The sequence below is a fragment of the Indicator indicator genome, chromosome 18 (assembly GCF_027791375.1).
Source record: "Indicator indicator isolate 239-I01 chromosome 18, UM_Iind_1.1, whole genome shotgun sequence".
NCBI lineage: Eukaryota > Metazoa > Chordata > Aves > Piciformes > Indicatoridae > Indicator > Indicator indicator.
In genome coordinates, this window is record NC_072027.1 from 13,986,459 (window position 1) to 14,012,567 (window position 26,109).

General features: G+C 39.4%; 1 protein-coding gene across 1 annotated transcript in view; it reads left to right on the forward strand.

The window, feature by feature from the left end:
• The first annotated feature begins 239 nt into the window (after positions 1-239).
• SLIT3 (slit guidance ligand 3) overlaps positions 240-26,109 on the forward strand; it is a 503,078-nt gene continuing 477,208 nt past the window's right edge. The window contains exons 1-2 of the mRNA XM_054389401.1: positions 240-424; positions 24,731-24,802. Coding sequence (XP_054245376.1) covers positions 240-424; positions 24,731-24,802 — 257 coding nt within the window. The remainder of the gene's footprint in view (positions 425-24,730; positions 24,803-26,109) is intronic.

A 26,109-nucleotide genomic window follows, 5' to 3' on the forward strand; every position in this document is an offset into this window, starting at 1 on the left:
CAGATAACAGAAAGAAACCTGAGCCCGAGAGGCAATTCCCCACCTTCTTCCACCTAACGTAACCTTTGCAGGCGCCTTTGAAGATTGGCTGGCGCTCCGGCGGTGATGGCAGCGGTGGGTTCCCTTGGGCTGTACTAAGAGCCTCTTGTTTTCTTTTCCCTTGCTTCTTAGAGGTATTTCATCTTTAAGGGCCGGCTATTTGCGCACACTTTTATACCCACTGAAGCGATCAACGAACCATGTTGTCTGGTGGAAGAAGTGCGTTTCTGTGCTTTGGAGTGGTCTTGAGCTTTTGGAGCTCCATGAGTTGGATGCCTGTTGGAGGATGCCCGCATAAATGTACTTGCGTTGCTTCCAACGTGGATTGTCATGGACTAGGACTCAAAACTGTACCGAGGGATATTCCCAGGAATGCCGAGAGACTGTAAGTAAAACCCATTAAGGGCTCCTCACTACTTGTTGGAAGCTTGGGATGAGTTTCTCAACACCTGCCCATGGGTGCGGAGTGCCTACTACTGGCAGCTGCAGTAATCATGCAGGGAATCAGGTTTTTTGGGAAAGAAAAGGAGGAGCTTTCCTCAAGTTACATCTATCCTGCTGCTGTTCTTGCTTTTGTAAAAACTCATCAATTTCAGGGTTTCTTTCAAGTAAGGTCTGCTTGGGTTTTGTAGTGAATTGATTGTTGTGGAGTAATCATTGTCAGTGGAAACACGAGTTTCATACGCAACTAGAAGCCTTGGGTGTTTTCACCCAGAGCCTGGTAGCAGTTTCTCCGTATTTTCTCAGCTTGGTGACTTCATCACCATGGAAAAATCGACTACTGCCATAAACTAATTCAAATGGATAAGAATTCACATTAAAGCTGTCTCTAAGTTCTGTCTTAAACTGCTGTGGGGCAGCTGGTTATTTAGTTTGTAATCTCCTTCAGGGTTTATGACAGTGGTATAATGTTGCAAGGTGCTTCCAGTCTCAGCATGGGAGAATGCAATGAATGTGTTCATAGTAAATCTTCTATGTTGTAAGTTCTCAGGCGTTATTTGACTCTTAACTTGCTTAGTAAGTTTTTAAGAAGAAAGCTGAAAGCAAGCTTCAGTTGTCTGATTCAGTTCTGGCACTGGTTGGTGCAGAGGACGGTATCTCTCATGTTAGTTAATGCATAGCATATGGCATATTTCAGAGAATGCCCAGTGCTAGATATGAAGATGTCCAGAATGGAATGTTAAACAGAGCTGCAGCGCAGCTCTGCGCTGTGCTCCACGGGTGATCATAGGAAAGTGCAGTTAGCTCTGTTTTACGTGGATTATCTGATAATTTAAAATGTTTCTGAACTTGTAAGCAAACACTATAGATTGTATGGCCTGACTTCCAATTTTGTTTCCTTCTGGGTCATGGAGCTGGGGAAACGTCAAACTGTTAGGCAATTTTTCCTCCAAGAAAGCAGGCTAGGTAAAGTTACTGAACAAAGTATTTGCGTATTGAGTCCTCTTAAAGACAAAATTCTGTCCCAGAGTGAAGTTTTTTAGTATCTTTGACTGTTTCTAAACGTGTTTTATAGTGAGTGCCGAGAGCTCTTAGATGATAGCAATATGCATGTTTCTTACTATGCTCTTCTACCATTTTTAATGATTTGTGCCCATAGCAGACTCTCTTTTAGCCCCAACTGTGTGAACAATGGCCTTCAAGATGTCACTATTATAGGAACCTTAACTTAAGCACACAAAACTCTGTGCTCCTTAAAATTGATGGGTAGCAATCTGGCAGTTTAGTGGTAAGCCAGTCAGAGCGTGTAGTAACACCCATGTTCTGTGTGCTTCACTGGTGAGCTGTGTTTGCATGAGTTTGAGTCAAAGGCTAGAACTAAATTTTAAAGTTTCAACTTCAAATCATTTTAGATGTGAGATTAGTTAGCCACTTGAGAATAATTTTAAAATGTTAATTTGGTATTGCCTGAGTTTTAGGGGAACTGAATTAATTTTGTTGCTGGGTTTCATTGATGAGAATGTACTTAATAGAGATGTTAAGGTCTCTTGCATTCTTGAAGAAGCTAATTCAAAAGAGGAAATTTCTTTTCTTGGTATGTTAAACATTAAAAAGAATGAAGGTGTATAATCACTATACTCGTAGTCCTGATACTTTTGATGTTATCTACAGACTTAAATTTTAGATTAATGTCTGCATGAAGAACAGTAGTAGCTGTTTCACAGCATTCAGTTTAAACATTTAACCTCAGAGATGCACTACTGATAAATATGAAATGCAACATTGAGGGATGTTTTGGTTAGGGTTGTTTGTTTTGTTTTGGGTTTTTTTAGGTAGTGTTTAATGGGAGGATTCAGTAGCTGAAACCTTGTGAAAACAACATACAGAGGATCACATAGTAGCACATTTTCCCATGTTTTTAAATATTGTCTTCATTTTTCATTCTGTTAGTGCATCACGAGCCTTTCACTCTTTTACAGCATTCACTGTCATCTTTGTTACACTGTATTCTAAAGCTTCTATCAGTCAAGATGTCTACTAGTTGCACTAACTGGAATCTTTCTGATGTAAGCAGTTGGGAGAAAAAGACTATATTTCTCAATCTAGCTTCTGTCATGGGTGAAACCTAAGTCAGCCACTGGATATATCGGAGTATCTCATTTTTCTCTGCTCCACGGCAACCTGTAACTATTTATGGCACAGCACTGGGGTGATGTGTAGCCTTTAACTAGCTTGTTTCGCATGTAAATAAGACATAGAATCATAGCGTGGTCTGGGTTGGAAGGGACGTCTGAAGGTCATCTAGTCCAACTCCCTCTGCAGTAAGCAGGGGCATCCTCAACTAGAGCAGGCTGCCCAGAGTCCTGTCGAGCCTCACTTTGAATATTTCCAGGGATGGGGCCCCAACCACCTTCCTCACATGGTTTTATCTGAAATGGCAAAGATACTTGTGATGTCAAATGTTTATGTGTTGGGAAAATAATTGTAACACATTTATTGATGGCCACACACCAAGGGACTTTGGAGACTCTTCTACTATGAAAAGGTTTTGACTTCTTTCTGAATTCTCTTGAGCTAATAATTCCACATACCTGTTCAAGTTGGAAACGTTTTGCTTTAATTAAGAGGAGATCTAATGGCACCACTTAAAATGTTTTGCCGTTAAGTTTTTAGAGTTATGTTTGTACAAATGTTACAGATTGTTTGGGCTAGTGGAGCCAAGTTAAATATTATTTAAATGTGTGTTAACATGAAACCCCAGGAAAACTGAAAATATAACATGAAGGAAAAAAATGTAAAATGTTTAGGGGGGCAAAAATCTTCTGTTGACAAGTCCTGTTAAATGAACTGGTGATTGTCGCCTGATACTGCAGGAAATTGACATCACCAGATGGTAGATGACTGATTCTTCATGAGAAATGTGATATGCTTCCCTTTCCGCTTCCCTTTCCACTTCCCCCGAGAGGCATGAAATTAGGTGTAAGACTTTCTCCCAGGTTGCAAGATCTGATGCTCCACAGAGGTCCTTGTACATGAGCAGGATGATAGAGCTGACCTCGTGGCTTGTCATTAGTCTTTACTGATCCGTTCCACGTTTGCTAAGTAACTTAACATCCTTCCAAGACCAGAAGTCTATAGACCTTTTGTGTAGTAGAATAATTTAGTAGTTAACTTTTGGAGGTGGGCACAGCCATTCTTTCATTTAAGCTATGCAACTGACAAGATGTTTTGTGCCAATAAAGGAGGCAGAAGTTAGGGTTTAAAAATTAAAACTATGTAAATAGGTACAAGATTTTTATGGAGCTTTCTGAGCAGTTCCTTAGGATTGCTTCATCAAACTCCTCTAAGCAGAGTTTGCATATCAGCATCTCAGTTCTTTTATGTGATTATTATGTCATTTTCTTCAGTGGAATTGTTTTCTGTGTACATACAATATTATATGTGTGGCTTTTTATAACACTTAATAATGGTGGTAGTCAAGTTTAGTTTGAGGTGATGTGCAAATGCAGTGAGCAGATCAAAGCCACCTACTTGACAGCTGTATTCTTCAGCTCTGAAAGAAACAAGTGATATGGAGAAACTGCTCAGAAGTCTTCTGGGTCACTATCTGCTTTCTGTTTGAAAGTGAAGCATGAGCCTTTGTGTTTTTCTTTCCATTTGTGCCTGGTTATCTCCATGTCTGTTACCAGCAGTGCATTATATATGTATGGAAGTTTCTTTGGAGAATTTATCGATGTCTGAATTCTTGATAAATTTATACTTGGTGTGTTAGAACCTTGTTTAATTGATAGCTCTCCCGGGTTAATTGTTGTTTTGTTCTGTCTTTTACTTTGAAGGATTCTTTATCTTGCTAACTGATAAAGCTTGCAAGACTAATCTGTTCTGTGTTTTGTCTGAGTAACTAAATTGAGTGTGTCCAGTTCAGAAGCTGAATCATCTGCTTACTCTGGAGTTTTCATGTGGTCTGGAGTTTCACTTATACAAATATATTATTATGGTGTTTTTGGCCTAGGTGGATGTAGCTGCTGAAGTTGCACTGGCTTGTAGTAAGTCTTCAACTTCCTTGATTTTTGTCTCCAAATTAAGTATCAGCTTCTGTCTTGAATGCTTCCATGTTACTACAGAACACAATGTTAAACACATGCAAATACAATTATGCTGGCTCTTACACTGACATTCTGTGTGTTGAGCTTTCTTCCCACTAGGGATCACCACTCATTTGTGTATGTAGTAATAGTCTCCAAAACCTTGCATGGAACCTTTTTGTTTGTTTGTTTTTATCCTTAGGTCATGTGTCCATACATAGACATACATGGCTTTAGCTTCAAAGAGCTTGCTGTCAGAGGTACTGGTCCTGGGAAAACTTGACTGAGTTGCTTGATTTAATCTGGATATTTCCCTTTTACTTGGATACTTGGGCTTGACTGGGCATTGACATGCACTTGGATAGGATCAGAGCTTAGCAGTATTGAATTTGTTACCTCATTTTGAAGTGATGGAAGCAGGAAGGAGAGCCAAGTTAACCATTGTAATTTGGTAGCTACAGAGGTAAATAGTGGTCTTTGTCATGTCTGTGTTTATTTGCACAAATTTGTGCGAATTTCTGAGATCAAAGGGACCAGACTACTTGCTGCAGAATTTTTTAATGAGTTGCTCTGAGACTATTCACTTTTTTCCTGCAGAATTAAGTGAAAGGAAAGCTGCCTCCATAAAGAACAGCTGTTGTCCTTTAGGAAGTCTGCAAATGCAGATGATGAGTATTACTTTTTTCCTCTGGAATTTGTGTGTTTATGAGTTTGGGGAAGTATGTACCAAAGTTGGTGTAGCTTACCTGTATTATTGGATTGTATCACAGGAAGCCAAAAATAAGTAAATCCTAATAGGCTTTTATCCACACAATCTGTGTAAAAATCCTTGTGTTGTCGTTTCTGAGTTGATCGCTATGAAATCATTCAACATTCATAGTGAATTTTATCAGTAGCCTTTTAGAATGTCACTGCAAAATGTTTTGGTTTTATTAGTTCAAGCATTTGCAGTTATGGTTAAAACAGAAATAACCCACCCTGCATGGACATTAACATCAGATACAATTTGTTGTCTGCATTTCAGTAGTCTTGGCTATTGCTCAGCTTCCACAGAGCAGAAGGAGAATGGTTTTCATGCAGATATCTCACAAGATGCTTGGAGAGTTTTAAGAATGGTAAGGAAAAAGTACTTGGCTCCAGTAAGGATACTCAGTGAGTAAGTGTCAGCTGTTGTATGTTAAAAATTGAGCTTGTTTACTGGAGAGGCTATTCGGAAGCCTTAAATCACAATGTGTTCCCTGTCAGGATCTAAAGTGCTCAAATGACTTGAAGCTTAATTTTTCTAGAACTCTTGATCCAGTTCTTGCGGTGCCTGCAGTGCTTTATTTCTCTTGGCTGCAGTAGCTGGCCTTTTAGAAAAAGCAGCTTTTTATCTGGTGGTGGTCTAGTGTGATCAATTTGTCCTTGATTAGAAGATTTAATTATTGCTGAACAAAGACTAGGGATAGAAGCCATTGGTCTTGTCACTGCAGTAACATAACTAGCCCTTTCCAGTTCAGAATGACTGAACTTGCAAGTTCTGGAGTCTCTTGTCTTCAGAAGTGCCTCCAGCCTTATGAGGTACTCCACAGTAGCAGACTGTTTGTGATTAAAGGGATGATTGTTCCTTTCTAAGATAATTTGAAACACTCTAATGCCTTATATGAAGGGCAAGTCTGCTGATGGACTTTGGTCTTGATGTAAGATTCACTATGTCTTGTGATACTACAACTATGGAATTATCTCAAATGTTACATTAACCTGAGGAAGAGCTTGTAGGAAGTTGTTTGTAAGTAAGCTAGTACCTCTTGGGTCTTTCACCTGTCTGCTCTTTGCAGCTACAAACACTGGATCAGGTAAAGAATTTCTGTGGTGCAGTCCTGAGACTCTTTACAACAGTGGCTGATCTTTGAGTGGGGAGAAATTGTGACTGAGAAAGTATGCTTCCCCAGTGCGAGAGCAGGTCATGTATTGGTTTTAAGTTGAGCCTGCTTTCTGCTGGAGGCTTGATGATGGAGGCTGTAGGAATCAACAACTACATCCTCTGTCTTGCAGTTCCGCAGCTCATAAAGTGACTTCCCTTTTCCTCTTGGCTTATTTTGCACTTCTGCAAGACAAAGTGGTGGTGTTTGTCCTCCTCAAGTTGGAGACAAAGGAGCTTCTAACTTCAGGTAATGAAGGAAGGAGTCAAGATAATTTTGGGAAGAAAAGCTAAAGAGATCTTCAAATGGAAAGGCTTTTTGAAGGAAAATAACATTGCAGTGTCACAGAAAATGACTAGAAGTAATGTGTGGCAAAGATTTCTTAAGGTGCCTGTCTGTATGTTCCTGATTTCTCCAGAGATCTGTAATGCTGTGTCTGTTTTTAAACCTGTTTTCAATATTGTCCAGTCAGATGTATCATTTAAAATCTTGAAAGGCTCTCATCGGTGCCAAGAACTACTTCTTTCTCATTGAAAAATGACATCGTGAGCAACTGACCATCTTTTCTAACAGTACTAAGTACACAAAAGATCTACTTATTTACATCAGCAGAACAGGCCTGTGGTCTTGTACTCAGAGCAAATTTTAGATGAGTTGAGGGCCATCTCTATACAAGAGAGTTTAAGAAGCTGATTCTTACCTCTTTGACAGTTATTTTCAGCTTGCCTTATTTTTTCTTTTTTTTTTTTTCCAACTGAATCTGGTCTGTCAGTTGTCTCTGTCAGAATAAATTTGTCATGTATTTCAGTTTTACACCATCTGTTTGGCTGCAATATATGTTTTTAATCCTGTGATTGATAGATTTCTGGAGCTTTTAATTAGATTTTTACCTTTCTATCTGTGAGTTGCTTCTTTTTCTGAGACCTTAATTTAGTTTTGTCCCTCAGGTAGAAATCATTTTAACTGATGGATATAGTTTTTTGCCTTTCTGTAACTGATGAAGGCAGCATTTTCAATAAACATCAGTTCAGTCAAAATGAGGAAGAAAATTCAGTGTTTTAAAGCTGGTCTTGACCTTTTGCCAAGCAATCTGAAATTCTGAATGGATTTCAGAGTTTGTATTGCTCACCAACTGACTTTTGTGTATGCTTTCTTAAAAGCTTGCAGTACTGTTGCAGAAATGATTCTTGAATTTTTGAGTCCAAAGGAGCTACTAGGAAAGCTCTCTGTGCTTCCTGCAGAGAGGTCTGTACAGCTGCCTTGCTGCTTCAGTTGCATGGTGAAGAATCAGCCCTGTGGAAGCAGTATCACGTTGCTCATGAAGACTCTCAAACACCTATTAAAGGTATTTAGAATCCAAGCAGTACTGAGAATTTGGGGAGATGGTGTTCTTATTGTGGATACTTTGCTGGCTGCCATGTGGACCTGTGGTCAATTCCAGTTTGAAGTGCAAGGCTTTAAGCAGTGGTGTTGTATTCAGGTATTTAATTGGGAAGACTTTAACCCTCTTTGTTTGTGTGGGGACACTGTAGTGACATTATGCTGTGTCTGCCTGTGCAGGCAGTTACTCAAGAGAACAAGACAAATCAGTTGCCAGTAATTTTTCAGAATGTTTTCTCTGTCTACTGCCACAGGTATGGCTGTCTACATTACATGGGTGGTTCTATTTCAACCAGGGCTGCATGTAAGTGGAGGGACGGATTACTTTGAAGGGTAATGATTTGGAGATCAGTAACCCATCTTAACAGCCTCTGAACTGTGCCTGTGGAAGGGGAGGTAGGATGATGATGAACTTCTTTTGTGATGAAATTGGGTTTTCTTCCATTTTGATGCTCTTGATTGGGAGGATCTGCCCACATCTTGAAAGAGGAAAGGTGGCTTTGCAAAATTTCAAATTCACTAGTTTTCGTAATATTGATCACAAACATGTAATGCAAGTTAGGTGCTGAAGACAGTGCTGGCTGTACCATTCCTTACTGTTCCATCTGCTTGTCTTCATCCTCTTGCTGAAAGCCCTTTGAGACATTTGTAGAAAGCTTAACATTAAGAAATGAATCCTAGGAAGAAGTCCTTCAGTGTAAGGGTGGTGTGACTCTGGAATAGTTTGCCCAGGGAGATTGTGGGTGCCTCCTCCCTGGGGGTGTTCAGGGCCACGTTGGATGAGGCCTTGTGCAACCAGGTCTGGCTGTGAAGTGTCCCTGCCCATAGCAGGATGGTTGGAGTAGATAATTTCTGAGGTCCCTTCCATTCTAAGCCATTCTATGAAATCCTGAGCCATCATAGGGGTGCCTCAGGCCTGCTAATGGACATGGTGACAGATTTCACATTAGTGAAGCTGAGGTTCTTATCTTCTAAATCACAGCAGTATAAAATAGAGTTTTTAATGTTTTGCTTCAAACTTTTTTTTTTTCCAAGTGCTGGATTCTGTCAAGGCTGGCTGCTTGGCTTGGGGGAAGGTGTGGAGGGGAAGAGTATGTGAATGAACATTCTCATGAAATGTTTCCCAAGATAAGCATTTAGCTGTTAGGGAAATAACATGCTGAAAGCTGAGACATAGGTGCATTCTTGTGCATACTAATAGTTAGAGGACTAGTTATTAATCTTTCTTTGTTCAGTTGGCCTTTTCCCTTTGTTCCTGTGGCTGTAAGGAGTGTGTTACCTAACTTATACCAAATAAATGCATTAGTAGATTGCAAGGTATTACTGGCCTGTGTAGTTAGGGGACCCTAATAAATAACCTTGACAGTTCCAAAAGATACAGACAGGGAGTTGTAAGCCTTACACACTTTCTTAGGTCATAGTAGATGCTTTAAGTTAGCTCAGCCTAGCTGTCCTACTCTGTTGTTCTCACTGACATTTTCTCTGTGTGCCTTCTGGTGAAAAATTAGCACTTTTGCAGATACTTTAGTAGCTTTTAAAGTTGGAGAAGTACTTTAGGGAAAACTCTTCTTAGCATTATCAGTAGATATATTTTAATATCTTATGTAATATTGACCTAATTCAAAAACTTGCCTTGGAAAAGCTTTTTCCACAAACAACTTACCCCAAAGCAGAAAAGATTCAAATTCCTAGTTTAAGGTTTTTTACAGACAGTCCAGAAAATTCATCCTAAAATGGAAGGCATTTGCATGGTATTTTGTGATCATGTTCCTTGGGACATGCTGTCTTGTCAAAGACTGATGGGCAAAAAAATTCTCAGTTGTTACCCAGAGCTCTATGTAAGAATCTAATTTCGCTTTACGTTAATAATTTTTGTTTCCCCTTACAGAGGGAAAGTAGCAAACAGCACAGAATCCTTGTCTGCCAAAGTTTGATTGCATGTTCTTTCTGGTTTGGAATATAATGTGTAGTATATAATACTCGTAACAAATGTTGTTATATGACATCAAGACCATTAAAATTAATCATTCCATATATGTGTACTGGTCATCCACAGATAGAGATAGACATACAGATATGATACAGAGATATTTTAATTACAAGAGTTGCATTCTTTAAATAGGATTCAATTTCTAGCAAGAAAAAGCTTCTTGCTGAAAGCAGTTCAAATGCTATTTGCCTTCCTGTTAGTCACAAAGCATGTTTTGTTTGGATTTTAATGGGACCTTAGCTTATACATTTCCCCAAAATCTCTCTTTCATCTGTGTGATGGTTTTGTTTAGACTGGGGAGTCATTAAGTACGTTTTTTGAAATGCTGATTTGGGGAAAAGCTGGATGAAACATTTTTGCTTGGTGAGGGTGGCAGTGGTTACAGAATCACTTACTGAGGTGCAAATTTCTGGGTCACAAGCTCTTCTGAAATAGATGTAGAGTGATGAGGACAGGCTAGCTGGCTCAGCCTCTGGAAGTGGTAGAGCTGGTTAGCGATGGTGTTGTACGAATATAGCTGGGGAGCTAAAAAAAGAAGTCATTGTAAGGAAATAGTACAGGGAAGCAATTGTGCATTTCTGAAATGCCTGAATAAATGCAGTAGGGAGGTAAGCTGGAGAAAAGAATGAAGGGTGAAACAAACCACGGAAGTAAAATCCTTGAGCAAAGAAAACTCGTTTTCCAGAAGCGGAAGTAGATATTGAGAAATAAAGCCCTAAGGCAAAGGCTGGCTCTGTAGAGTGAGATGAACACACATCTGGATATAAGCTTCTCAGATAAGAATGTGAAAGTATAAGAAACAGCCTGATGATCCTTCGGAGTTGTGACTTTTAATAGATAACATATGAAAAGACAGCAAATGATAAGGAGCAATCAAAAGGGTTTTATGGATTTTAGCGGGGTTCTTTGGCTTTTTTGGTTTCATTTTTTGTTTTCTTACTGGCCTGGAAAGTTTTGTAGATAATTGCTTCTGAAGTTTTTTAGAAGTTAAAAATGAATTATTCCCAGCTGATATTAACTTCATTTTATAGAATAAATATTTTTCCGAGGTTGCTCTTTCATGGTTCTTAAGTATATAAAAGGCTTAGTGCAAAGTGGTTTTGTAAGTATGAGTAGTTTCAGTAAGTTGAAACATCAAATCTGTGTGCCAAGACCTGTTTAGAAAAACTTGAGTTTTGTGTTTATTTAGCAAACATTGTGAAATAATTCAGCTTCACTCCAGCAAGTCAACTGTGGAAACCCCGTCCTCCTCCAGGGCTGGACAGAAAAGGTGGAAATCTGCTTGAGAATGAAGAAAATTGCTTGTGATTCTAACAACTGGATGGTAATTTGGTCATGTCAATACACAACTTTTAAGAAAGTTTCCTTTTATGTTTTAAAACTGCCCTACTTCTTTTACTGAAGCTTTTTGGCCTACCATTTTGTTAGTGGCTATGGTAGACATGAAAACTCAGTATGGTACTTCTTGGAAGGGATAGATTTGGTGAAACTAGATGCTTGTTAAATTAAAAAAAAAACCAAACAACCCTGAACAACAACAAACACACCCCAAACCCAAACCAAGACTTCTATTACCTTTTCAGGAAAAGATCTCCTGGGAAGAGTTTCTAGTCTGTACATGTCTTAAAGTGAGCAAGGAGATGAAATCCAGGCTTGATTTTTCATGTCAGGCATCACTAAAATCATTTGTTTGTGGGTAGAACTTTTTCACGAGTCATCAAGACTTTACAGCAGTCAGGAAGCAGGTGTGAGATATTTCAAGTCCTAAACAACAGGTTTTTTGTATTAATGAAGAGCACCTAATCAGGTTGCAGTCTCTTCACAGGGTTATATTAAGCCCTATACCACATGGTTAAGTAAAATACAGCCTTAAATGCAAACATCAGATAGTGTCTCTGTGGAATGCAGCACTGTGAATTTTGCTCAAGTTTGCATGCCCTGGTTTTTTTCTTGTTTGTTTGTTTTTCCCAGATGAGCGTGTTGTGGTTGTATTTGGAACTGAAAAATCCCCAAACTGACAAAGAACGACAAGTGTGTGTGTCAGGGTGAAAAACAAGCTCATGAAAAATAGTATTTTTTTTTTGTCAGTCCTTGTTTCTTGCTTTATTACATTCTGTTATAGGAGTCCTTAGCATTAAATTAGCATTTAAACACATCGGAGAAATGAAAATTTTGGGAATACTTAAGTGTTTGCCATAAATTGTAGTAATGACATTAACTCTGAAGAAGGCTCATACTTCTGAGAAGTCTTTCCTGATGTTCAGTTGTCAGAGATAATCATTTACATTGATTTAGAAGATAATTCCTCTTTGAGACAGTGAATGCAAATTCATTTGAATAAACTTTGAAGTCCAAAAGTGATGAAGGTTGAAGTGCTGGCATGTACCTATTCATACCCTGATGAGATTTTCCACTTGGGTGAGTGAAACTATGGCTCAAAGAATATTTGTCCTTGCCTTGTTTCTACCTCTACATCTGCTTGGTCTTTGTTGGCATAGCGCCAGCCTGAAGTCACCACTTACTGTCTGTACAACCAGCTGGTGCATGTTGGCTAGGAAAGATGGGCTACAGTTACAGGAGTTAAGTTGGAATGGTTTAATAAAATCAAGAATTGAAAAGAAATAAGTTAAAAAAAAAAAAAGGAAGGTTTTGGATATGCAGCTGTTAATCCTGGAGTTTTTGCTATGAATGAAAATAACGCTTGATCTATTATGACACACCACTGTACTTTTTGTTATGAGCATATCCTGGCTTCTCCATATTAAATCATGTTTCTTTAGCAACTGCAATATCTCTAGTTTTCCCTATGCTTCAGGTTTCTACTAATCCCTCAACTCTTCTTCCCAAACTGGAAACCAACAAACAAATGTTTTTCAGAGAACATAAAATCATGTAATCTTTAAGGTTGAAAGGGACTCCAGATCTCCTAGCTTAGTCTCTGCTGAAAGCAGGGTCAACATGGAATTCAGACCAAGTTACAGAGGCATTTGTTCATTTGGGTATAGGAAACCATAGCATCTTTATGCAGTCTGATCCACAACTTGGCAGTCCTGATTGTTACAAGGTTGATTTTTCTCACATTTCAGTTCATGATCATTGCATCTCCCATTTGGGCAACGTTTCTCTACTCCTGTGCACTTACCCTCTCTTCTGCACTGGAGCTTATCTGTGAGATGCCCGTTTAGCCAAGGTGGTATTCTGATATACTTGCTCATGATTTTATGCTAAGGTTGTTCTAGGCTGCTTTCCACAGGATGTCTCCAATCAATCAATTCTGAAGAGTTCCAGAATTCTGCTCTCCTGAAGTCCAAGGTCTGTGATACTTACTCACCTCACCTCCCTCAGCATTTAGAATGGTATTGTTTCAGGATCAGTAAAGCCAAGGATTCTACTGAAAATCTCACCCCCAACTACTGCATCATTTGTGAGAAGCAGAGGAAACCTTAACCCGTGGTTGATCATCTAACACCTATTTTAGGAAGTTGTCTGACTCCTTCTGGAAATCTCCTGACTTGATAGCTTACTCCTGTGCTGACTTCCCCAGCAAGAAAGGGAGTTTCAAGTTCCTCCTAAGAACCAAAGTCTATGATCTGGAGATTCTCTCATATTTCTTAGAAGAGGGTTATTCCTTTGTTCACCCTGAGTAGCTGATAGGTAACAAACTCCTACACTCTGTCACCTTTACTGACTTCTTTGATCCAGACTTGCATACTCAGTGGGACTCTCACTTGGTCCATAGAGGAGCTCTATACATTTGATGTTCCCTCATGTTCCTTCACATGAAGGACAGCCTGTCTTTCTCTTCCTTGACTGCCTTTACTGAGAACCCTGCATTCACCCATCACTGAGCATGCCCATGGCTACAAGAGCTGTACCATCCAATGGTGATGTAGTTCTGCATCTGTAGTCAAAACATTCACTCTTCCTGATGGTTTTCTAAGCTTTGTATTTGTACTGGCGCATGGGATTGTGCCAGTCAATAACAGTAATTTCCTTGGAAAGGGAGTCCTTGAGTTCTTTAATCCATTTTGCTGCTCTCTGCAGTTCTCAGGTACGCCTTTCAACAGCAGTCTGCTCACTGGGCAATTTTGGTCACTGCACAAGCTGTAAGAGGTATTTTTTTTCTTGGTGGTTTTTAACACCTATAGTTTTTGCCAAGTCATTTTTCTTACTTCTACAAGAATGAGGACAGAAGTGTGTTGCCTGCAAGCAGTTCCAGATCATTTGGACCCTTAATGTGGGTTATTAAGTGAGCACTACTGTAATGGACTTAAGAATGGAGAGCTTATTCACAAAATTAGGGCACGTGACCTCTAAGATCAGTTTTCTTATTGTTCAGACAGAAGGAAAACAGACTGAGTCATACCTGAAAGCTTTCTGTAATCAGAAAGAATGATCTAATTTTTTTTTTTTAAAAGCTGTATGGTGTAGGTGTGTTAGAGAAGTATGATGGGCTGCAGCACAAAATTTTTTTCTGCTACTGGGTGGCTGTTTAATTAGCATTGAAATTATTTTGAAGACTGAAACTATCCAGTGTCATACATGAGGTGCTGGCCAACAACAACAATTATTAAATGCTGGATTGTAAATTTGTTGTTTTTCTGGTTTAACATAGATAGCAAGCACTATCAAGGTTACTGGATCCCAGTATTGCTTGTTCTTAAAGCCATGCAGAATAGTTCTGACTCCTTTCAAGAACCTGGTGCCTGTGGCAGGGCTTGTTTTTTCTCAATTAATGTGCTTTCTGCATATGACTTGATCTTAACTGCTGATCAGAGGAGGGAGCCTATATTCCCCTACCTCCTAGGTAGTCGTAGATTGCAGTAAGATCTCTCCTTAGCCTTGTTTTTAAGTATGTCCTGTGCTACACCTTCCGGATCATGTCCCTTCACTCTTTTCCATGTATTGGTTGCACTGGAGAGCCTGGAACTCAGTATTGTATTGTAGACAAACTGCCACAAATCCTGAATACTACAAAATGAGTGAATTCTTTCAAATTCTTAAACCCTCCTGGTTACACTCGTGCTAGTCTGATCAATGGTGGCCTTCACTGCTGGAAGAGCAGCTGATGTTTTGTGGCCAAATGGGACTTCAAGATAGTTCTGCAAAGCAGCTCCCTGGTGAAGGAGTGCCCTACCTATAATTGTTCCATGGGCTTGTTTTCTTCAAGGTGGAGGGCCTCATAGTTTTTTTGTTTGTTGAAGCAGGTAATGCAAAACATTTCAAGTACCAGCCTTACTAGAAGTTAGTAAAAAAACAAAAGCAAAAAAACCCCTCATGTTCCATTACAAAGTCAACTGTTTGTTTTAAGAAGAAATGGTAACTTTAGAAAACCCCCAAACTTATATAGAGGGATGGAATATACCATCTTTTAAAAAAATTAAATTGTTTCAGCTGAACATGATTTGTCCTATTCTTTACAAGTGATGTTCATACTTGCCCAAGTGCTTTGGAAAATATAAAAAACATAAATTCCATTAAAATCCAGTTCCAGGACTTTATTTCCTGCATTGCAGAAGTTGAGATGGAAATGTATTAAATCTGAAGATATGCAGATTGTGCTGCCAGAGGGCTTCAGGGTAGTGTTATAATTGAGTAGTTTATCATAGTAACTTTGAAGTTCTTGGATTGAAGGCATAAGAGAATTGCCAAGCACTTTCTACAGGGAATTCTAGTCGTTTAAGGTTAAAAGGCTAGTGGCAGTCCATACCCATTAAAGACAAATTAAGCCCATTGTAAAAATCCTGGAAAATGTTTAAAATAATAAAGCAGATGCTGAATGTGTAAAGACTACAAAGGCTAGCCAAAAGCTACTCTATGGCTACATTCACACATGGGAGTGGATTTTTCTTCTTTTAATGATTATGGTAGTTAGTTTGATCCCAATTAAGAACAGAAGTTCTTGTAAAGAGGGGAGGGCTGTATTGAATAGCCTTTTGCCTCCAGCTCTGCAGGTAGCTTTCATAAAAGTCAAGAGGATATCTCTCATGACTTTAACTTCTGGAGTGCAGTAGGTATCCAAGTGAATGGTTAACTTACCTGTGAAAATGCCTCTTCCCTTCAGTTCCCTTCCCTTCAGTGTTAGTGCTTATGGTTACCTTTCATGGTGCTTGGGGCTGGGAAAACAAACCCAACAGGAAAATTTTGAAGGGATGACTCAGCTGTCATCCTAGCAGGTGGTTTGGATCGCAAAGTCGTTTAGTAGTGTAATGGCAAGACAATGAAAGCCTTGTTTCCCAAGAATGTGTGCTGCTTGAGTTATTTGGAGGAATTGGGCAAACAAAAAATATCAGTAACTTTAGATTCAGGAATCTGGATTCAGTTGTTATCACTTGAATTTTAGCTCCCACATTTTGAATGCTATTGCCAAGTTGATTTATCTTTTAAAAGAAATGCTTTGGGGGATGTATTATGAATTTACCATAACAAGGAATGTCTACTCTATCCTCATAGCAGTTGCTCATCAATTTCTGGGGAAATTATTTTTCTTCTATTTTTCATGAACTCTTGGAGGCTCTATGAATTGTGTCCTAGCTGAGCTTTTTTCTGATGTGAGTTCTAGATGGTGTGTTGGTTTCCGACCTGTTTGGCTCTTAGGAGGCTGGGATTTTTTTTAATTGCTCCATGCATTGTCCTGTGTGACATAAAAATTTTATACATTCCTTGTTGGAAAATACAAAAAATTGAGGCGAAGAGAAATGCATTTTCCCCATTGAACTCGGGGCCTTGGCTTAATCAAGACGCTTCTCAGAATATTTGGGTTTGTGCTGATTTGTTTGTCCCAAATGTTACACAAATGTGTCTAGCTTTGACCTGGACTGTGGTAGCCACTTGAAAAACTGAGCAGGAACAGAAACTAAATTTCCTGTTTGAAATTCTATGACTAGAAATACATACCTTACTTGTGAAGCAGTTGGACAGGGAAGAATCCCAGTGCTGTGTAACTTGGGTAAGAACTGTCTTTTGAAGTGTATGGCAGTTAATTTTTCTTAACGTATGCAGTTTCTCTGCTGCTCATACTGAATTCTTTGTTCATTAATGTGAATGAACAAACATCTGAGGACTTGAACAAAGGTGCAACTCCTGCTCTAGGTTCCCTTCTCCTTAGATAGCAGGGTGTACTCGCTTTGTATTTCCATTTGTGTAATGCCTTCCTAGGTTTAATCTATCTAACAAACGGATTAATGAAGCAAAGAAATTTCTCCTTAAGTTCAAGTGAAACCTCCTGTGTTCTAGTTAGTGCTCATTGCCCTTTGTCTTATTGCCCAGCACCACTGAAAAGAGCCCAACCCCATCCTCATGACCTTTAGATATTTATATGCATTTTGAAGATCCCCTCCCAGTTTTCTCTTTTCCAGGCTAAATAGCCCCAGGTCTCTCAGCCTCTCATGATTAAGAGAAATTCTCCCCGCCATTCAGTATCTTAGTAGCTTCCGTTGGACTCTGTAGTAATTCCCTGTCCTTCTTGAACTGGGGAGCCCAGAACTGAACACCCAAGTGCAGCCTTACCAGAGTAGAGAGGGAGAAGAACTTTCTATGACCTGCTGGATACGCTCTTCTTAATGCACCCCAGAAGACCACTGGCTTTCTTGGCCCTGAGGGCACATTGCTGGCTCATGGTGAACTTGTCCACCAGCACTCCCAGGACCTTCTCTGCAGAGCTGCTTTCTGGCAGTTCAGCCCCTAATCTGTACTGATGCAGGGGGTTATTCCTCCCCAGGTGGAGGACTCTACACTTGCCCTTGAAATTCATGAGGTTTCACTGAGATGTCAGGTCAGCTACAGCCACGAAGTTATTGCATGTCAGTGATGACCTTCAGTTTTGTTAGGAATGGTGCTGTGTTTGCCAGGTGGGCACTTGAGAGTTGTCTGAAAGGGAGAAAAGCTTTGTTGTGCTGAAACACTTATTGACAGTGAATAGCTTTAACCAAATGAAATAATTGTGTTTTTCCTAGAAAGAGAATTAAATTTAAGCAACACTTTTTTTTTTTTTTTGACCAGAAGCTAATAGGGTTAGATGTGGTGTCTGTTGGCTTTCCAGATTAGAAAAAAACCGTAACTTAGAAAAAAATGCATTAAGTGGAAGCTTGTCTTACAGCAAATACAGCACTTGCTGTAAGATCATCAGGATGAAAGTGTGTATATGCCTGTGAACTTGTGAAGTGCCCATACCTCAGGTTTAGAAAGCAAACTCATTAGGGAGTTGTGCTGAAAGCTAACAGGGTTTTATGCTTTAGTAAGGCTTTTGACTGTGTGCCTAGAAAAGCAGAACTGGGCTACCAGAGCTAGCTCTAAAAAGGGCAGCTGATTTACCAAAACCCTATAGTCTTGGAAGAGTTCAGGAATTCACTTCAATGTTCAAGACGCACATCTTTGAGGGCCCAAAGTTTGGGTTATCTTGGAGACAATAGTTATAGGGGGTTGAGCAGATAATGACATATGAGTAATAAGAACTTGCTGTGATCCAGTGTTGTTTTGAATTTTTGCATCCTTGCATATAGAAGGATTTTAATTTTGTATAAGGATTTTTTATTTATATGTGAACACTGAATTATTGATTTGAAGGTTGTTGCAGGAATTCAGCAGCTGATTGCCTTTGTTACTGGCTCTTTAGTAAGAGTTGTTTATTGTGTTGGTGATGTGCTGTCAAACTCAATTCTGATCTTTTTTATTAGGGAAGTATTGACTCAGAGCTGTTCAATATGAGTGTGTGTATTTGTGCAGGTATCTGAGTCTAGCAGTCAGGAGCATGTAGTGCTCAGTACCAAGTGGTTTTACTTCTCAAGTCATAAACTTTACAGTCCAAGGAAGAGGGTGGGGATTGAGAACAGCGTCTGGATGTTTTGGAAGATTTGAGTGGCCAAACAGAAAAATTATCAACTGAAATATAAGTCATGTAACAAAGGAAATCTTTGCACTCCCTAGTGCTGTTTGAAGCTGCATAATGGAATGCTCCAGAGAGTGTTGATGCTTTCAAACATTTAAAAGTCTCTCTGAAGTTCACTAGATTGTTTTAAGAGAAGAATGAAAGATGAAGCAGTTCAGAGGAATTCTTGCTATGAACCAGAATTTGCTCCAGTTGCTCCAAGCACTGCTGTTTGTAATATGTGTGTACATTGTGTTTTCAACATCTCCAAAATATGCATTGAATTAAATTGTTATTTGAACATAGCAGGACATGTTTTTGAGTTAAGCTCCCTTTAATAGTTCATCTGAACTCACTTTCATGATGTCTTACACTGTTATAGTCCAATTCCTGTTTCTATTCCCACTGAAATAATTCCTTCCTTGTCTGTTTTTCTAAAGCTGCTACTATACCTTCATTGTCCTTGCTTTATGCTGAAGAGAGAAATAGATTAACAAATGTGACCTCATACCCAAAACCTTACTGAAGTTGGTGTAGGCGAGTTTCAGTTTCTTTTTAAGTGAGTGATACCAACTTTGCTGCTGACGTTAGAATTCCTTAATGGGGTTTTCTTAGATGATGAGACAATATTATCTAAACATGAAATGATGAGGAGGAGATGGGCTTCTCTGTCTGTGGGGTGAGGTAGATGTGTTGAGTAAGAGCTAAGATCTGCTTGGCCTTACACACTATGCAAAATGCAGGAATTCTGCACACAAAATTTTATGTAGAATGAATTTATCTGCACATACGTGCTTTTGTAGATATAAATTAAATTCAACTTTCCAGTATAATTTTCCCCATGTCTCTGACTCAGAAAATTTCTTTTTTTAAAGCTGTGTTTGTTTCCAGTAGTTCTTAGGAACACTGATGTGCTTGAAAGCCAACCAAGATTAGATGTTTAGGTTTAGCCTTTTGTAGGTGAAACTCTCCACTGAGTCTGTAATCGGCTGCCAAACTTTATAAAGGAACCATAAAATATTGTGTTGCCCACAAATACCAGCTGTAAACCACTAATGGCTGCATTAGTTCAGTAACTTCACAGTCACAAAGTTTAATTGACTGATGGGGTAACCTGTGGCAATCTGCTTCTCTGCAGCAGTGTTAGACCTACTGTGAACATGAGGAGGAAGTGTTATGTGGTAGGTCATCAAGGTTTTTGTCTGTTTTTCTTCAAATGGCAGATTAGCCTTGAGGGGAGAGCATGCTGGGACAGGCAGATGTTCAGAAGGTGAATACTGCTTTCTAATGCAGAGACAGAAGTGATAGGTATTAATTAAATCCTAAAGGCTTTAAGGAAAGTGAGCTTTACATAGAATAGTTCTCTTAAAGCTAGAACATTGTCCAAGTAATTTTACTTAGAGAAATGTAAACCTTCAACTTGGATGCTAACCTTCAGAAGAGATTAACGGGATTCAGGTTGCTTATACAGTATAGTCTGTGCCAATTTGCGGGAGTAGGGGAAAATGGAATCTCAAGATGTCTATTGATCAAGGAATAGTGAAGTCTTTCAGAGTAAGGAGCTGCAGGTTTCACCAGGGAAAGGATGTTGAATAGCAGGAGTGGATGCACAGGGCTGGTGTGTGGGATTGGTGTCACAGACTGGCCAAGTAGGGATGGTGTAATGGAGAGATGGTTATGTACATATCAGGAATGCAGTTCTGCAATATACTCGTTCAAGCTGAGTAGAGCTGTGCTGAGAATTAAGTCATCAATATGGACCAAAGGTGGGGCCAATCACAGAATGTTAGGGGTTGGAAGGGCCCTCTGGAGATCATCTAGTCCAACATCCCTGCCAGAGCAGGTTCACCTAGAGCAGGCTGCACAGGGCAGTGTCCAGGTAGGCTTTGAATGACTGCAGCGATGGAGACTCCACCAGCCTTCTGAGCAAGGACATGGTGTTGCCCTATATACCTCAGCTGACTCTTGTCTGCCTTGGAGAATTCTGACCAGCTTAAGGCTGTGCTTTGCTAGGACTTTTTCTGAGATACGGGCCAATGAAAACTTCTGAAGAAATGACATGAAAAGCATGTGGGAAACAACATGCAAGTAAAACACAGGCTTATTTATGCATTGGTTACTCCAGACTTAATTCTTTCCAAAGCTTCTTGCACTTGGGTCACGTTGGCACACCATTGAGTAGTTAATGATGCACCAGGGTGGAAGAACTGAGCTGAGAACAAAGGAGGAAATTAAGCTGGAAATTCTGAAAAACGTAGGCAGTGATTCAAACATATTCTTGGAGAAAAGCACGTTTCAGTCTACAAGGTAAAAACAAATCCAAGACAATGGCTGGTACATGCAGTCCAAGTGCCCCATAGTTGTTTTGTGCTTTTTTTTTTTTTTCTTTCATGTATCTTTTAAAGTATAATTGACATAAATCAAGCAAGGATACTGTCTTTTTTTGTTCATATAGCTGAAACAGGGATTTTGCTCCCCATCTCCTTATTATCCTTAACTCCCATCTGTGCTAAAGAAAATAGTTTCCTGACAGAACAATGTGCTACTACTGTTATTTAACTATATCTTGTGCTAAGATGCAAAAAATACCTCTTAAAAGCTTATTCTATATATTTTTTTTAAACCATATTATGACCTCAGGGTTTTATTATGACCTTTATCAGTAGCCATTAGAAATAGATTAGGATTTCATAAACCACTTGTTTCTCTTGTTATTCCAGTGTACCTCACTACTGCCTCAGTCCTGGTAAGATCTTGCTTTAAACCTTAGATTCATTATAAGATTGATGCAAGTGCTTGAATATACATGCAAAAAATAGGATGGATTTATGCCTATTTCTAATGGCAGGATTTAGTAAAAGATACTCATACTAACAGTGTGTGGAATTATTAGTCTGAATTTTAGGATTTGGATATTTTTAAGTGGTCCTTACTCTGTTGGCTTTTTCCTGTTATCAAATTAAGTTGCCTTGGAATGAATGGAGATCTTTAACTATACCTGGTGTATCCTTAGCACAAATCTTGTAGACAAATATTATGGTGGGCAAGGAGTGGCTTGAGAGTGGCCTTGCGGAGAAGGACTTGGGGGTGTCAGCTGATGAAAAACACAGTGTGAACCACCAATGGTTACTGGCAGCCCGGAAGACAACCGTATGCTGGGATGTATCAAAAGCAGGATGAGGGAGGTGATTAAGCCCCTTGACTCTGGTGAGACCCTATCTGGAGCACTGAATCCAGTTCTGGTGTCCCCAACATAAGAGGGACATTGAACTGCTGAAGCAGGTCCAGAGGAGACCACAAAGATAAGAGGGCTGGAGAACCTCACCTAAGGAGACAGGCTGAGAGAGTTGTGGCTGTTCAGCTTGCAGAGGAGAAGGTTCCAGGGAGACCTTGGAGCAGCCTTCCAGTACCTGAAGGACACTACAAGAAATCCAGGAAGGGACTTTTCACAGGGGCTTGTAGTGATAGGACAAGAGGGAATGGATTGAAGCTTAAGGAGGGCATATTTAGACTGGAGGTTAAGAAGAAATTGTTTACATTGAGAGGGTTGAGACACTGAAACAGGTTGCCCAGTGTGGTCGTAAATGCCCCCTCCCTGGAGGTGTTCAAGGTCAGGCTGGATGAGTCCTTAGGCAACCTGGTCTAGTGGAAGGTGCCCTCTACCCATGGCAGGGATGTTGGAAGTGATCTTTAAGATCCCTTCTAACCTAAACCATTCTATTTATTGATATAGGCTGGATTTTTGTCAGTCTGACCTGTGAGCCTAATCACAGTCATTGCAGACTTGTAGGTACCAGACTGCCCTTAGTTAGAGAGTGGACCATCCTGTGTTGAGTTTAATTCTTTGTGGTAAGTTTGGTTTGGTTAGTTGTTAATTTTTTTGTTTGTTTGTTTGATTGGGGGGGGTTTATGCTGTGTGTTGTTTTTTGGTTTTATTTTTGTTTTCTGTGTATGTGGGGTTTTGTTGTTGGTGGTGGGTTTTTTTTTTTTTTCCCTTCAGTTTTTCAACTCCAGTAAGTGAATGGACCAGGATACTAAAATGATATTAAAAGGAGATTACTTCTCTGTCTGTTTGCATCTGAGATTTCGGGCACACATGAGAAAACAATACATTTGTTTAGGAATATGTGGAATTATTTCCTCAAATGGATGAGTATCGTGCTGTCATCTTGCTTTTTGTATTTTTTTTCTATATAATTTTATTGGAAACCATGTGTATCCTACTGCATGTTATTGCAGGTACTATAGTAAAATGAATTGCATAGGAAAAGCCTCTGCTTTCAGCTGCAGATTTGTGATCTTACTCTCTTTTAGAAAAGAAATGTGTGGCCTCATGGCTCATTTTTTCATATTAGATAGTTTTCATTTCATGGCAATAAACAACAAAATTTGTCAGAATGTCTTGTTTGCAGTTTCATGATCTTAAATACTGAATGGAACACATTTGTGGTAGCATGATGGAGAGTCGGTCTGGTTTATTTGTAAATCAGCTGCGTATTGCTTATTATGTTAAAATAAACATCACTGAAGACCAGGAATAAAGACTAGTTGTTGTGTTCCTGTTGGTTAGCACTAGGCCAGGTAGATCAGTCTGGACAAGGAGGAAAACCAACAAAACAAACCCCAAACAATGGGACATGCTCAACTGGGAAAGCTTGAGGGGTGCCTGGCAAAGGCAAGTCAAAGAATCATAGAGGTCTTCTCCAGCCAAAACAGTTCTATGATTGAGTCCAAGCGTCCCTAACACCAATGTGGTCATTAAACCATGTTGCCAAGTGCCACGGCTACATGTTTTTTGAGCACCTCCAGGGAAGGTGACTCCACCACTCCCTGGGCACCCTGTTCCAATACCTGATCATTCTTTCAAGGAAGAAAGGTTTCCTAATATCCAGCTTAAACCTCCCCTGAAGCAACTTGAAGGGATTAAACAGCAACACAAGACCCGTAGCACAAGCAGGTGTTTGTGTATGCTTTTGAAATTAAACGACAGCAAGATATTTTTTGGGAAACAAAAGAAGTTACTGTCGGTTTGCTGTGACTCTGAAGGCACCGAAGTTAGTTTATTGAGTGCCGTCCTTAAGTGTAACATCAGTTTTGCATGAACAGAGTAGCTGATAAATTATTTTAAACTTAAATTTTAAATTTGATGGGTTTTGTTAGGTAGTTTTTTGTTTTGTTTTGATTTTTTTTGTCCAACTAATTAAGATGCAAGTTTGGACAATGAAATTCTTCTGTATTTTTGATGTGTTCATACCAAAGAAAAGCTGCAGGAAAGTGGACAGCTCAAGGTCTGGTTGTAGTGGGTTTTCCCTGTCATGAAAGAGATGTAAGTTACTTATTAATTTTGAATCTAGAGCATAAATTAGCATATACTGAAACTAAATGCAGGAGGTAATGCTTGGTATGTGACCACATGAGGGAAATGTGTTGCTGCCTAGCAGAGGTGTTGGGAAATCAAGAGTTTAAAGACAGATGGTAGTGCTTGGCAAAGGGTGAACACACATGGGAAACAGGTCAGTATAATTAACAGCATCTTCTAAAACCCAGTATTTCCAAACAGCTGGGATCAGGATGCTGCCAGTTAGGATGCTTGAAAAGAAACCAACAATCTATAAACTGTTCCTGGGTAGGACCACATTTAGGAGACAAAGTGATTCTCTCTGAACGCTCAGTGTAGCCTAAGCTTCTGCAGCAGGCTTGACTCACTTGAGTTTAGAATAACCCCAGAATTTGATTTTCATTTTGAGGACAAATGCTCTGTTTCAGCTGTATTATACTGACTGAGTCCTGAATATATTATACTGAGCACCAATACCATAAATAAGAACAGAGGAAACTTCTTGTATGAGAGCGATATACTCAGAGGAAGAGGCAAAATGCATTAGGATTGGTGACCTGCTTTTTGAGATGTCAGTGGAAACATTAGTTTGTACTATTTGAGCTTCTCCAGTGATGGAGATACTGTTAGCTAACAGAATTCTGAATGTCAGTTACAGTGTCTGAATGCTGGTTTCCTTTTCTTCTGCAGTGATCTGGAAAAAAACAACATCACAAGAATCACAAAGACGGACTTCACAGGACTCAAGAATCTCCGTGTCTTGTGAGTATAGCACAAACCTTGCCTTTCTTTACAAGACTGTTTTAGGGTGCTAGTACTAAGAATGCCCATAATTCTAGAGACTGACTGTTCGTCATTTCTGCATATCATTCAGTTGTTAGTATTCTTTTAAACCATTCAACTGGAATAGTTTGTCATGCCACACAGTAAATTTTAATTTCATACTGGAATCTGGTCCCAGCACTGACAGAGGCAAGTTGGTTTTACTGCTCTGACCACTTCTGAAGCAAACAACTATCAGAAGTTGAGCACACAAAGAATCTCACCAGCACTCCCTGGAAATTTCTTTCTGTAAATCTTAAATTGCCCTCCACAGTCAATATTTTCCTTTGAGAATCTTCTAAAATAAATCCTTAAAACTGCAACTGTTGAAATGCTGTGGTTATTTAGTATAATTCGATCAAAGAATTAATTGGCTCCTGCCAATGAGAAGGCAAGTCTTTTCTCATTCTACCTTAACACTTTTGAACAAGTTGTCATATACTAGGAAAACATTTCAAATCTGTTGGAAGACTTTTTGTTCCTGTGCCGTTTCTCTTATCTCTAGCAGTGGAGTTGTTTAGCTTCCTTGGCTCCCATCCCAACTGACAATACCATTTTGGAAGTCTATTAAAATATATGTACTATACTGTCATTAATGTTTTGCTTTGGTGGTGTTTTTTTTTTTTTTAATAGTGTCAGACATTGCCTAATGCCTCTGCAGTCATTTATGCTGAATGCCCTTAACAATAAGCCAAACATGCAACTACAATCTTTGCATGAATTTTTTGTCCTGTGTTCATTATATGTTTATGTAATACTTTTGTTTGGCCTTTGAGTAGTGGGGTGTTTGCCACAGAAATGAGAATAAATACATTTTTAACAGGTGTGTTCTGGTTTAATATTGCTTTTGTCTTCCAAGCTATGAAGACCATCTGAAACCCCAGACATGTTATTGTGCTCTCTGCAAGCATAGTAATTTTTGTTCATTGTTGTGTGTTTCCCTATTCTACATGTTCCTATCACAGTCGGGTTTTTCTTACTTTACTCTCTGCTCCTTTTATCACTTTTTGTTCTCTAGAAGTCCTTCAGATTTTTATTGTGGTGGTTTTGCTTTGCACTCTTTGTTGTCTCTTCATAATACTGGCTATTCTGCCCTATTGACATTCTGGGATTTTCTCCATTTTTTTTTCCCTGCCATGTGTGTTGGGTGTATACTGGAAAGCACAGAAACAAATAGCTTGTTCCAGAGTTCCTGGAAAAGTAGTCCACTCCTGTTTTCCAACATGGCATGAGGATGACAAACAAAT